Source organism: Dermacentor variabilis, chromosome 5 (assembly GCF_050947875.1).
Source record: "Dermacentor variabilis isolate Ectoservices chromosome 5, ASM5094787v1, whole genome shotgun sequence".
In the NCBI taxonomy this organism is placed as follows: Eukaryota; Metazoa; Arthropoda; class Arachnida; order Ixodida; family Ixodidae; genus Dermacentor; species Dermacentor variabilis.
In genome coordinates this window covers 126153218-126167753 of record NC_134572.1, presented here as the reverse complement: position 1 = coordinate 126167753, position 14536 = coordinate 126153218, and the positions used below count along the sequence as shown (strand labels likewise).

Genomic DNA, 14536 nt, shown 5'->3' with positions numbered 1-14536 from the left:
TTTACTCTGTCTCAGCTCGTGCACCACTAGAGTGTGACGCCTCCAGCACACGAGCATCGTGAGACGCCTATAGCGAATGCTAGGGCGCTGTTTTTGCTATGCAACAACAGTTGCCTTGCGTGCTGTGTCACGACAAGGTATCGCCCCCACGTATTCTTGGAAGAGATTTTGAGGAGCTCCTGCGCAACTCTAAACCTTGCTATCGCTTCCGATGGGACTACCTTCCGACGAAACTACCCCACTTTTTGTTTTTGCTTTACGGCGAAGGGTAAGCTGAGCATGAGAAATGGCCTGACAGCGATGACATGATGGTGAGAGCCGTCGACGTATCTCAAGGGAAAGTATGCGCATGACCCCAGCAAATTTAGCTTGTAGCTTTTCAACTAATCTCACTGAGAAGAAATTTTTTTGTGCGCTGGTGTACGCAACGGCAGAAACCACGGGCACCCAGTATCCCTTCCTTGTCTCCTAATGCGCTTTCCCTTTCCACTCCGCTCCTATCCGCGTAGTGCTTCGCGACGAGTTCCGCCAGCTGCCCAAGAGCGTCCGCGTGGCGGCGGGCGAGTCGGCGACGCTGGAGTGCCTGCCTCCCAGGGGCCACCCCGAGCCCACGGTCACCTGGTTCAAGGACGGCGCCCAGGTGCAGCCGGGCACGGGGCGCGTCCGCCTCCTGGCCCAGGGCTCCCTGCTCGTCGCCGACGTGCGGCCCTCCGACCAGGGCCGCTACGTGTGCCGGGCGGCCAACATGCTCGGCACCAGGGACTCGCCACCCGCGCTGCTCTCCGTGCACAGTTGGGTGACGAATTTGTTTCTACCTGAGTGCAGCTGCAGGCATACATACCTATAAACAATAGGCAATCGATGTTAAGCGAAGTATCGCGTTTTTTTTTAAACGCCATCTTGAAGATTACAGCACCGTTAAAGCTATTAAGCATTGCAAGAAGCACATTCTCAATCGGCTTCGTCTGAATAAAAAAGAAAATAATAAAACAAGAACAAAAACTACTAACACATGGAACGAGTGCCAATAAGCAAAAATCCCCATAAATCGACTTGCTGTATGATTAGCTACCTCACAATAAATAAAACCCCGCTTGTTCCGCTCGTAGTACCTCTTTATAATGACATTTTTCTGTTCTTCGTTTGACGCATTTCAGTTTGCCAGTCATAATTTCGCAAAAAATTTGTTTCATTATATTGTGAAGGCTGCTCACGATCTCAATCGTTAACACGCCTTAGCTTAGCTCCTTTCTGTCATTGTTACTGCCTTACCGGCCACAATTTGCGTGGAATCCACTTCACGCAAGAGCTTGTCTCCCTCATAGGTGCAATAACAGTAACGGTGCAGTCTTTACAATATGCCAAAACGTTAATTATACGATGAAAGTGACACACCAACAAGCACAATCGACAGCACTATCACACGCGCAAGCATAGTTATCGACTAGCACGCAGACTAGTACCGACAGCAGGAGAGCCGTAATGGACGTTACAACCACCGTTAGGAGAGAAGGAAAAGCAAGGGCAGGGAGAGAGAGAGAGAGAAACGAAGAGGGAAATGTAGGCAGGTTAGCCAAACACTTGCCCAATTGGCTACCCTACACTTGAGGTGATTACCAGATTGTACCTGGTATGCCACACTAAAGTGGGTAGTGTTAGCAGACATAAAAATCTGCGCGCTGGTAGCTAAATTACATTACCAGCGCATCGAACATGTCACATCGGCATGTTAAATTATGAAGATGTTCAGCCACCCCTTAAACTGCAGATATGACGCCGGCATTCATATCAAATATATGTATGATGGCAATGCTGTCTGCTGTAAAAATTCAGGCTTGAGCAAACCCATTTCTCCATCATTCAAATGTCTTACAATGCGGCCTGCACTGTTTCGGAGACCTGATTCCTCCTTTAATTGACTTTTATAACACAGGATGTTGCACGGCAAAGCTTCCAGCGTTAATCTCTTCCGACAGATATTCAAACGCCTTGATTCAAATGTAAAAAGAAAACTTTTGCGTCATGAAAGACAACCAGAACTGGGCCTGCTCACGCAGCACTTCACCGGCGCCCACCGCTCTTTCTCTGCAGTGAAGCCCTACTTTGTCCGAGTCCCGGAAGACGTGACAACACTCGCAGAAGAATCTGTTAAATTCGAGTGCATAGTCAACGGCGACCCCAACCCAACGGTCACCTGGAGGAGGCAGGATGGAAAGATGCCCATTGGAAGGTGGGTCACGTGGCCGACAAATATAAAGCAGTGGTTTGATGTTTTCGTGAGTTCTTATCGCAATATTGGAACATTAAAGAGGTCCTTAACCACCTTTTAGAGAAATGAAGAAATGCTTTTGAAGGTAAGATTGGCTACTTCAGAAATACTTTGCCGCAAGAAGTACATAATGCGTTCTGCAGAAACTTAGTTATTGGCAGTCAAACGCGCCATTCGCGGTGCTTCCGCTCCTTCTTCAATTCCTTGCGCTGCGAAGGCTACGGCGGAGTGGGGCGTACCCACAACGCTCCGCCTACTGAAAGCCGACATAGCGCGCAGCTCAAATTTGATTTTGGATGTTAACGCAGACGCCACTGCTTCTGATTTTGGCGCCTTCAACTTGCCAAACGTCAGCCAAACGCGGTTTTCCTCTTCGGGCTGCAGTGCGTTTAGTCAGTGAATTCGTCGCGACACCCCGTGGCGGCCGCGGTATCTGCGCTACGTAGCAGCAGTCAGCAGCTACACGCAACTGTAGTACGTAAGCCCAGAGTTTGCTTCGCGCACAACAGAGCTCGAGCGTATGCTCGCGCTCATATGCTCGTCTGACCATGCTGCGTAGTCCGGACTGGCTTTGTCCTTCACAATCTTGACCGACGTATAGTGGCCGCATCCAACTTATGCATTTTGAAGCGCTATTAATAAGTCTGCCGAGGCGTCTAACCACGAGCGGTCAGGGGTGAGCGCGCGCTGGCAAGCATGCGTGTGGTCTGGCCTTAAGTTTCCCGGGGTTCGAGCCCAGTTGACCGTTCAAAACTAGTCAATATTAGCGAGACCTGACGGCTAGGACACCGATAAGCAGGGTGACTAAAGTTTAATTGCTACGCGGGCGGCCGTGGGGGAGCGTGAGCAAAGGACGGTCGGTTTCTTCTGGAAGTACGTAATCATTATCGAAGTTCGAAGCAGATTTTCGCTTACTCCGTCCTGTTCACTAAACTTCGCCAAAAAAGAAAGACGTACGCAGTAACAGTAATTGGAAGCGCGCTGATCCAAACACATTTCTTGACTGACGTCAGCTGTTGGCCAATAGCAACCGCTTATGAGAATTCGCTATATTACGAAATAAAGCGTGAAGAATAGAGTGAGGAGCAGGCTTCCATTGAAAAGAGAGCGTATGAGAGAAAGGAGACTTCGCGCTCCGCTTGCGAGCTCCACGCGTCGCGCCCGACTGCAAATATTTGCTGGGATGTTCACAGCAGCGTATGCTGCTGGAACATCCTGGAAGTCAGCGCTCTGTTCCTTTATCTGGCCGGTTCGGCTTGTTTCTTCCTTTGTATGTTGCGCTGTACCAGTTCTAGAATGCAATACCAACTCGCCCAATCCTCAACCCTAGTGAGCGTATGCTACACGCGTACTATGTCTTTCGCCAAACCCGATGGGTGGTTCAGCGCCCCTTTAAGCATTATAAAACATTAGGCTTACTTCACTTGCATCCGTTCCATGTAGGTAGATTGAGCTGCATATGGGCCTTTGTAACCACGTGTTGATAATGTTGTTAGAGACCGCTTGTCCTATTTGCCTAGATAATTTTATGCCGCATTAAGTGGCGCTACCCGCTCTACAGTACATTACCAAATATTCCAGTAGTCTACTTTACCAGCAATACACAGCTTACTTTTTCCTGACAGGAATGAAAACGAACAACAAATGAGTAGCTAACTGACACATTTCATCTGTGAATTACACACGCGACGTCGATAAAAATCTCGCAGGGCTCCTATAAAACAGGTTCGACTATCGCTACGTAACAAAGCAAGCCCCGTGTCCATCGCACGCTACGTGTGTAATGAACTGTCCGACTCCCTTTCTCTAAAGGAGCTCGCGCACCACGTTCGTAAGTAACAGGTGCTACCGACAGCCACCACTGTCTGCGACAGCTTACATCATGCACTACAAACTTTGCAGCTGTGCGGAGGGCTCACTAATGTCCTCATTATTGTGTAAAAATAATAAATGAATGCAACGCAGGCAACATGTTTATCCAAAACTAATGCAGCTATAAAAAGAAAGAGATCTCAATGTGGGTTTAAAAATTTTGAGAGCACTTCCCTGAAATAGCGCCCATTCAAAGATGTGGGTGTATTTCACTGTAACACGACCGTTAGTGTGGAGAAACACACCCGTTGGGTTGGTGCTCGAGGAGTTGGCAGACAAAAAAAAATATATATATATATATACAAGCAGTTGGGCATACTATCTCGACCAGCAATTATCTTCATTCCCGGCGTTTTTTTCTGTGTTAAACTACCGGACGCGTTTTGTGGGGCTCAATCTGTTTGCATTTGCTTAATTATGTCGTTGTGGCAACCTATGGAACGTGCGTTTTCTTATCCTTTAATAACAACGTTTGCCTGACACAATAATTTTTCGCTATTGTTTTGCTATTGTCCCTTTTGATGTGCATATTACCGTATGCGTTTAGTCTGGCTATGCGATCAGTATGCTTTTAACGTGTGTGCCAATATTACGAGGTCATTTTTTTTTTCTGTCGATTCGCCAACATCTCGCAACACACGCTTAACTGCATCATGTTTAACACCACCCTTCCTTTTTTTTCAGGGCATACGTTCAAGAGGACAAGAGTCTGCACATCAGGAATGTCGTTCCTGCAGATGAGGGAACATACATTTGTGAATCAGAAAACATTGTTGGCTCAGCGTCTGCTTCTGCGACACTTACTGTGCAGTGTGAGTAGTCGTACCTTCATGAAACTTTTCACAGCATACCTTGGTAACCAGCCACAAAAATTTTCACAAGTACTCTGGCGATCATTGCAACTGTGTATGTTTAGGCATGCGTAGAATTTAAACCAACATAGGTCGACCCCGAATATAGGCCGGTCCTATTAATGAACTCTCGGAGAAATAAAAAAAACGTAGTTCGAATACAGATCAACCCACATTTCTTTAGAAAAACTACGAACTGTACACATTGCACACGTTTATTTACTGCAAGCTCGGCTACTAAACTTCTCTAGCCGATCCCACAAACGTTACCCTCGTCGGAACTGCTGGATGATTAAGTCGCCCTCGTCGAATGCTTCACACGCATTCTCGGCATCCTAAACGACGTCGTCCTCGGAGCCGTCGAGTGCTTTTGTCATGCAGCATTTCTTCACACCAGCATGGATAATCTCCAAACTGATTTTACTACAGGTGCGACGGAGGAACCTCTGTTACCACGGTGCTTTGCTAGCTCTGTTCCCGTATTTCAATCGAGATGTTTAGTCACGAACATAGGTCGATAACTTATTTTGAGCCAGATTTCGAAGCGAAACTGTTCTCCTCTGGTTTATTCATTAAAACATATCCGTCTGTCCGTCTGTCCACCCATCCGTGCGGCACGTTAGGGCAACACGATGTCACGGATATACCGTTAGGATGTCGAAACTACAGATAAGTGAGCGAATATTCGCGGAATGTTTACGGCCTCGCCGCCGAGGCGTATCATTTTTCTGAACGAAGCATGACCAGCCAATGTTTAACTAGAGAACTGTGCTGCACGAAATTTGCGCATATAGCATGAATCGCCTGGTATAATTCCCACCGCTCAGCTGTTTCTGCACTTACAGACTTTTAGATGTCTTTTATGGCCAACTGTCTGTAGATAACTCAAAATCTTATTTGGTAATAACCACCAAACGAGGAAATCACTAATGTGATCTCGGTTTCCTTTCGCACCCTGCTATGAAGAAAATTTGACTCTAAATTTGGCTCGCGTTGAAGAGCTTGCGTTAGTAACTGAACGAAATTCGAGATGCTGTATTCTGAAATTAAATTTCATTGTTGTCTTTATATGTCCATGTAATGTTTGCAAAAGAAACACAACCTCATTGTTGTAAATTCAACTGACGCGCCAATTGCGTCTAAATAGGAGGCGCAAGCTAGCTGAAAGCACTTGAAACACTGGTACCGGTATGTGAATATGGGCGTGATTTTCACCCATCTCCCTTTTGTTTTCTTGCTCGTTCCAGCACGTCCGACATTCCGCCTCACTCCTCAGGACCAGAAAGTGGGCCTCAACGGTGTCGCCAAATTTGACTGTCTTGCGACAGGCAGCCCCAGACCCTCGGTGTTCTGGACCCGGGAAGGCAACCAGGTGACTTACACATTTGGTTAGCATTTTTGCGAATGTGATAAATCTTAATCTGTGACCTACGCATATTAATACCATACGCAACCTCCTGATAAACACAAACTGCTCGCATCCTGAGGATTCTTTCTTGGTGGACTACTAAAAAAGCGCGGCTAAAACATGTGCGCGAATTGACTAGCTGGCTGGTTGGTCCATGATCACAGAAAACAAGCGTTTGAAGACACGTGACTGGATTGAACGGAGCGCATAGACATTGCGTCCGATAACAACTGTATGTTCTTATTGTCCTTGTGCTATTTCTTATTTTGCCCTGTCTGTGATGCGTACGAGGAGGGCACCTAAGCGTAGGGCACTCATGTCGACAGGGCAACGTTCCACATGACGGGTCGCGCAGAAATAACTAATGGGCGAACTTATAGGGTCATACGCAAAAATTTCCTGCGGCATTTATTTGTTTCGGTGGATACACAACGTCGCTCCTTCCCTGCCTCGGTGGTCTTCGGTATCAGGTTGTGCCCATGGAGATATAGTAGTGCCCATTACTTGTACCTGGTGCATCTACGGCCATCGATTTTCCGTGTTTGCATCATTGTCGCCGGCTTGTTCCCGAGATTATCTCTCGCTGTCTCGCCGACACAGGTGCTGATGTTTCCGGGCAAGTCACACGGCCGCTTCTCGGTCAGTCACGAGGGCACGCTGACCATCACCGGGGTGCGCAAGGAGGACCGCGGCTACTACGTCTGTTCGGCCTTGTCCGTTGTTGGCTCGAGCATGGCTAAAGGTCACCTGGAGGTCACGGCGCTCGCCGACCTCCCGCCGCCGATCATACGCCTGGGTCCGTCCAACCAGACGCTGCCGCTGCACACGACAGCCCAGCTACCCTGCGAGGCTGCTGGCACGCCCACGCCTTCCGTGCAGTGGCTGTACAACGGTTCACCTCTGAGCTTCGAAGATCGGCCCCGATTCACGCAGCTAGAGACTGGCATGCTGCAGATACAAGGTCAGGAAGTGGCGCCTTCGGGAACAGCTCCACATTATGCTTGAAATTACAAAGACAGCGCAAAATATGGGTATACCGCTGAAAAAAAAACCCGGTGAATTCGACCTATTGTTAAATGAAAGGAGCTGTAAGGCATTTATTTTCGACGCAGCGTTTTCTTTGCTTTTCCTTGCCATCTTCGCTTTTGCTTGCCATGTCCTTCCATATGTCATTGAAAATGTAATGGAACAGACTTGTACAACACGTGCGATTCCAGAGGTACACAGCCGGCTTTAGACGGCCATCCTGTGTCTGTTTCGTTCTCTATATTTTTTTATCACCCAATAGCCCATCAGCACGCTTTCCTCAATAAAACGAAGAGCAGGTCTGTTGCGCACATCTGTGAACAGGTTTACCTTACGGTCAACTCGAGCCATGAATGCTTTCACAGAATTGTCCTGTCTGAGTCTGTTGACATGTTTCCTTTTTTTTCTTTGATCCTATTCTCTAAACAAGGAGCCCTAACCGGAAATAACTCCCAAAATAGCTTATATCGATAAATGTATATGGATAAATAAGCTACTCCGCTAATCAGAGACAACATGCGAACACGACAAGTAAACTGAAATTTCGCCGTCAAGTGGTGCCTATAAGAAAATGTTGAAAAATAATAGACCTCGATACTTTTTTTAAGAGTAATGACCCGCCTAGCTATTCAGAACGCCAAAAATTTGCTGTACGTCCTATGTGAATGACTCTTCCCCCTCCTAGTTCATTCCATTTCACGCATAAGCTAACTGCGAACTTCTAACAGTGCAACAGCGTCACCCACTGAAGTGTCCTTTTACGAGCATGCAGTTCTGACCACTCTGATCATTCACGGAGAAAAAAAAATGCCTCCACGCTGGTATGTGCAAAAAGAAAGAAACAAAAGCTGCGACCCTTATTAGGCGGTATGTTTGTGTATCTGTTCGTGTAGGTCAATAGAGTACCTGCTTCCGATGGAAGCATACATGCGCTACGAGTGCGACAGCTATATGTTGTATTTGTTGCAACATATTTAAGGAATGACACCGCCAACCAATAACCAGCCGTTCGTTGACAAGAGATCCCATCTACTGCTGCACTTTCACAGACCTCCAGTTATTGGACAGCGGTGCGTATACTTGCAAGACTTCAAGTGAAAGCGGCGAGACTTCCTGGACTGCGTCTCTCACTGTTGACTCGCCACACAATCCAAACGTGAATTTTCATCGTTCTCCTGACCCCTCCACATTCCCCGGACCTCCGTCACAGCCTGTGGCCGTAAATACAACGGAGACTTCGATAACCCTAGCTTGGAAACGGAGTGAAAAAGTGGGTGCATCGTCCCTCAAGGGATACACAAGTAAGTCAGAGCTGCAATATTTTGTTCATACATCATGTGTAGCCGTGTCATATAGAAGTGCCACGAATAAAATAAGCAATTTAAATGCGACAACGAGCTAAACGGTCAACATTCATCGAGGACAAGGATAACATAGATCAACGATGACACAGCCTAATACATTCAGTTTCTAGTCTGACCAACTTGTGATATCAAAGATTTTCAAGAAAATCTATCGGTCGCGTTTACGCTGAAACATAAGAACTTTTGAAAATGTGTGCGCTTTCAATTGTTTATTGGTACAAGCGGTGCTATTTCTCATAAACGGTAAGCATCGCATGGGCGTTGATGTTACGATAGTGGTTCTTTAGCTCTGAAGGTAACATTGATGTTGTCAAAATTTGCAGGAGAAATATACACTTTAGTTCAGCGTAAGACATCCCTTTATGAGCAATGCGATATGATACCTGGCAGCTCAATCGCACGTTCTTTGGTTCATGTTAATTCGCTTTCGATTGAGGTAAACTAAGCAACAGATTACTGCAAGTCTCATATTAGCAATACTTATGCCTTACCTAGACAAAATATTAAAATATGCATAGTTATAAAAGTAACCATGTTTGTATACCTTAGCTTAGTGTATACCTTAGTGTATACCTTAGCTTTTCAGAAATTAGCTACAAAAATTGTAATCACAAGAACAAGGCCTCGTTTTGACGAAATTGTCTTATATAACGGCGTTTCCTCATTGGGCGGCGTTTGGGTGCGAGTCACTCATAATATAACTATCGGCCAAGTAGATCGAGTACGTTTTCTGAATAAAAGCCAATAAATTTCGGGACACATTAACTGGTGTCGCATTTACATTTTCAGTTGAGTACTACAGCAGCGACCTCCAAAGTGGATGGGTTCTGGCAGCCCATCGAATCTTTGCTGAAACGTACGCCATCCAAGCCTTGCGCCCCGACTCACGCTACATCTTCATCGTACGAGCTGAAAATGCTCATGGTCTCGGTGTTCCCAGCCCTGCCTCCGAAACTATAAGAACCTTAGGTAGGTATCCTTGTTCAAAGAAAAAAAAAAAGAAAATGTAAGTGCCTATGCTGTTCAAAGCAGACTATGAGTAGCCTGGCTTTGCGGAATGGCAAAGATGACCACAAATCACTGCAAAAATGCCTCTCGAAATTGCTGTACCCACCACGGCCTTCTGCACTATGTATAACTATTTAACTAACATACTAACTACCACTAACTAACTAAAATAACTAACTGCACCGCGTCAGTGTGGATGCTCACTATTATGCTGATATAGTGCCACAACAGTTGGGCTCCCAAGGCTGCAGCTTTTAATGTTATGCTACACTGACTGAACAGCATGCAAATTACTTCTTATATGCTAAGGGTGGCCGTGGAGTTGAAGACTTTGCTAAAATTACTTAAATATAGATTGTCTACTCTGTAGCGCGCAGCAAAATGAAATCGGTAATTCAGAATGGAGAGCACTACACATGTTAAGCATGGGCTGCAGGCGTCTCAGTTGAAGCGCACACTTTGTGTTAGACAGACCTGTTAATTTCCTTTCATTATAATGTTTCTAAAAGTTGAATGTTCCAGATTTAATTACGCTTTGTTGTTGTTTATTCTTATTATACAGGACCGACATCGCGCTTTCTTCCCGAGTACAACCTTGATGACGCACGAGCGAAGCTTAGTGCCAGTGTGGTGACCCTTCAAGACATACGTGCCATGAGTTCAACCGCTGTGAAGTTGAACTGGAAGGTATCCTCACTGATTCCATGATGCGATTCATTTGACAGGACATGTTTTACAGTATTTTTTATACGAAAGCGTCACATGGCCCATTGAGCGGAAAAGTCGGCGTCTGTAGCAGCGAAATGGCAGCTCAATTCCCATTGGCTGCGGCGCCACATCGCGTGCGCGCCTCCACGGAGCAGAGCAGGCGAAAGAGAACAGTTGAGGCGCTGGTGCACCAGGTGTCGCGTGAGTGGAGAAGGCGTCGCCGCGACGCCACGTCACCCTAGCTTTCGGACGCCTCCGCGCGTTCCTTGTCGGTGCAAGCTCTCGTCTGCTTTCTAACTTCGCCGCGCTAATCGCTCTAAAGAATATAATGTATAAAAAATAGAATAAGTTCGAAAGCAAAAACTTTGGCGCTAGTAAGTTGTGAACCTACGACCCGATGCTAGAAGCCGTGTGTCTTACCCAGTGGGCTAAAGCAGCGCCTCCTAGATGACAGATATGCGCATTCTGCTTTACGACGTTATGCCACTTTCTACCGCTAAATTTCCGTTGCCAAGCCCTGCGTGACAAAACGGGTGACGTCAAAATTATCGCGGCTTTGTCGGGAACTTCCTTGTTAAATTCCCTGGCAGTCGGGGAAGGTGCCATGACGTCTGCGATGAAAGTGCACCGGCATTGTGGTATCTAGAAGGCGTTGGCCAAGTGTCTCAATGCGCTCACTTTCGCGCAAGGAGTTCGTAACTCCAAGGAACGCTCAGCAGCGTTCAATTGGACATTAGTGTTTTCGCATACACAACTCACAAATGCTTAAGCGCCCTCGGATGTATTGTAACCCATCTGTCTCATAAAGGTGAATTATGTATTTTTTCGCCGTGTTTCCGCGCATGCCATTGATTTTCAATTGTAGATGGCGCAGTGGACCACGTGCTTTGTAGAGGCTACTCTTTCTCAATTAAAAGGGTTGATTCTTTAAAAAATACAACTAAGAAAGCAACTACTGTGGACTTTGCGTGCATAAAACAATGCTTTGCGACAACCTTGGCCTGAATGCCGAACAGTGCCTAGGTGATTTATTTATAGTACGGCGTATATGTGGACATTACACAGTTTTCCAGAAGTGCAATTTCGGGGAACTCTTTTGGAACTCATTAACGTTTCAACATTGCTATTGCGAAATTCCAGGTGAATTCGGCTGATCACTCCACTCCGAATTGTCAGCCATGAGTTCCTGTTAGGTAAAATGCAAGCTATACGAGCACAAGGTATATAAAATAGGCTTATAATACAGCTATGCCAGCTGATTCTCTTTAGACACGTTCCGCCGTTCGTAGAGGGCCTTCTCAAAAAGATGTGCAAAAAGCCGCAAACGTGTGAAGGCTGCGCACAGCGTAGGCACAAGGTAGCTGCGATACCTTACATTCATATGTTATCACACAATCTGAAAAAATGTTTGCCGAGCGTTACGACGTGCATGTCGTGTTCTCTGCCCACGCTCACCCCCCCCCCCCCCAAGCTGTGAGAGCTTTGCAGGTTGACCGACCCGGTGACAACCCAGCAGCGTGACTGCGGCACAAAGCAAAGATGGTCTTTTGTTGAATGCGCTGACGACGTAGTCTATCAAATTCCTTTAAGGTGCGGAAAATTGTACGTTGGCCAAACGTGGAGATGTGTTAACGATGGGTTAAGGGAGAACAAAAAGAACGTGAAAAAGTGCGCGTAAAAGAAAGGATTTTCAAGAATTTCTGGCCGGCCATTGTCTGATTTGCAACGACTGTTCGCCCGACCTTGAAAACAATTTGGTTATCAAGAAGAGTAAAACGCGTGTCACATGCGGAAATCGCATAATCTGAACTGATTTCTAGACTTGGGAGGAATGTGTCAGCGGAGCCTCCATCGTGCTTTCGGACGCATGCGCAGATGATAACCCCTGTCTCGGAGACCACGTATGCATTCGTGAACCACTCCGAATCTTGCTGCTGGAAGTTCAGCGCTCGTCCTTGTCGTCTCGTCTCCGTATGTTTTTTTATGTATTTTTTTTGTAATGCCGACTTCTCAAATACGAACACGCCGAATTCGCCACAGTAAACAAGTTTTCGTTTTCCTGTGTCAAATCGTAGAAACTGTGAAGCGTCCTGTTTCTTTGTTGTATTCTGCTGATCAATGTCATTTGCACTCTCCCTGTGTATGCCTACGTGTGCTTTACAATTTCTTATCGCAACAATCAATATCTAGTCGGCCAAGAAGCCGATAGCACCATATTAGCACAAACATTTCCAATTTCGTAATAGCCTATCATTCAATCAACCTATGCAACTTATAGTGCTGCCTTCTCGACATCTATTTCTTTATTAACTTCGCTAACTCCACTACTCTGTTACGTCACGCAGGTTCAAGGCAGCAAGGACTATGTGGAGGGCTTTTACGTGTGGTTTCAGGACATGAGGGGCGTTTCGCAGAAGTACAACATGGTGACCGTGCTGAACGATGGAGCCCTGTCCTATGTACTGAACGACCTTAGGAAGTTCACGAAGTACGAATTCTTTCTTGTGCCCTTCTACAGAAGCGTTGAAGGCCCGCCTAGCAACTCGAAAAGTGTTCAAACGCTTGAAGATGGTAAGACAACTTCTATTGAAATGCCTTGTTCCAATAAGCACACGTTTTGGCTGAACTAAAACATGTGGAAATGTCAGCAAATAAAACCTCGTTATAACGAAGTTAGAGGGAGGGCCGCTCTTACTTCGTTATATGCAACACATAATTTCAAAAACTAGCCGCCATTGGCAACTGTTCAACCTTGCCAGCCTGGGAAGGAGTGGATATGCCGTCAGTAATCGCTGGGTAAGTCGATGCATAAATCTGCAGTGCATTGCCGAATGACTCCGAAAAATTATTTTATCATACGCCTTTGCCAGCGATATGACAGCTTTCTCTATTGCAGTTGTCAGCGCTAATCTATTTCCTCCGTCATCGTGCGCGCTCTAACAGTGACGTCACAGGTCTTTCAGAGTTTCGTGAGCGTGCTGGCGGAGCGCTGCAACCGTCAGATGCCCAGGCACAATATTGAAACAAACAGGTGCAGCCGCAGAAAGCCGGAAGAATTTAAGGCAGTGATTGCTGCAATAAATTGCCCAAGGTACATTCTCGGTTATTGCACATACAGGGTTCCGGCAAGTTCAGTTTTAACAACAGGACTTTTGTCTCTATCACACTTTCTGTAAGCTACAGTTGCTGTCACCGTACTCACTGTATTATTTTTGCGTCAACGAGATCATACACAACAGAAGTCTCTCTGAAGCAGATCTGAAACATATGTTCTTGTTTTGTACAAAATATACTACTACATTTTGTGCATCCAGCCCTTCCCCCCTTCCATTTTTGAAGTAACTTAGCATCACTGCATTATGTCGGCTAATATGAAGAAGCTGCTGTGCATTTCCATTGAATATTCTTGGTCTGTAATAAAAAGTGCGTGTAAGGCGGCGCTGAGACACTTGGAATTAAGAGTAAAGAGCAAAATGAAGTATGACTTCTTTAGATGCATATATATGAGAAATAACAAAAAATGAAGTAATCCACTCACTGATGTTTGTAAAACCTAACTAACACAAGAATACATGTGCTAATGTCAGGAAAACGTTCCCTGCAGTGCCAACTGCCCCACCAGACAGTGTGGAAGCCCATATTCTCAACAGCACAACTGCCACCATATTCTGGTCTCCCCCACCTCCTCAGCATCGCAATGGAAAACTTAGAGGATACAATGTAAGTTAAAAGGTCAGCTGTTTCGCGTTACACAATCATGTTCATTTGCACACTTTCATCTAGGCCAGCAAGATCTTGCACTACTTTAATTAAAAAGATGTTATGATGGGGTATAATATAACCCACAGCTTGTAAAAAATCGTAGTTACTATATTCAGCTATGATGAGCAAAACTAGAACAAGGTTAAAGCAGGAGCCAACGTTTCCACAAGTCGACTTGCCTTCTTCAAGGCGACATATGCTTTAGAAGAAACCCACTTATGTATACTGTGGCAACGAAAGCATATGTCGCTTTGAAGAAAAGTTCACT

At 46.0% G+C, this 14536-nt stretch overlaps 1 protein-coding gene across 1 annotated transcript in view; it reads left to right on the top strand.

Moving 5' to 3' along the window:
* The window catches only part of LOC142583147 (roundabout homolog 1-like), a 79788-nt gene that overhangs the window by 45306 nt on the left and 19946 nt on the right, over positions 1-14536 (top strand). Inside the window, exons 2-11 of the mRNA XM_075693493.1 lie at positions 510-791; positions 2092-2230; positions 4826-4953; positions 6240-6364; positions 7001-7361; positions 8476-8727; positions 9580-9759; positions 10361-10485; positions 12852-13077; positions 14111-14226. Of these exons, the coding sequence (XP_075549608.1) occupies positions 510-791; positions 2092-2230; positions 4826-4953; positions 6240-6364; positions 7001-7361; positions 8476-8727; positions 9580-9759; positions 10361-10485; positions 12852-13077; positions 14111-14226 (1934 nt within the window). The remainder of the gene's footprint in view (positions 1-509; positions 792-2091; positions 2231-4825; positions 4954-6239; positions 6365-7000; positions 7362-8475; positions 8728-9579; positions 9760-10360; positions 10486-12851; positions 13078-14110; positions 14227-14536) is intronic.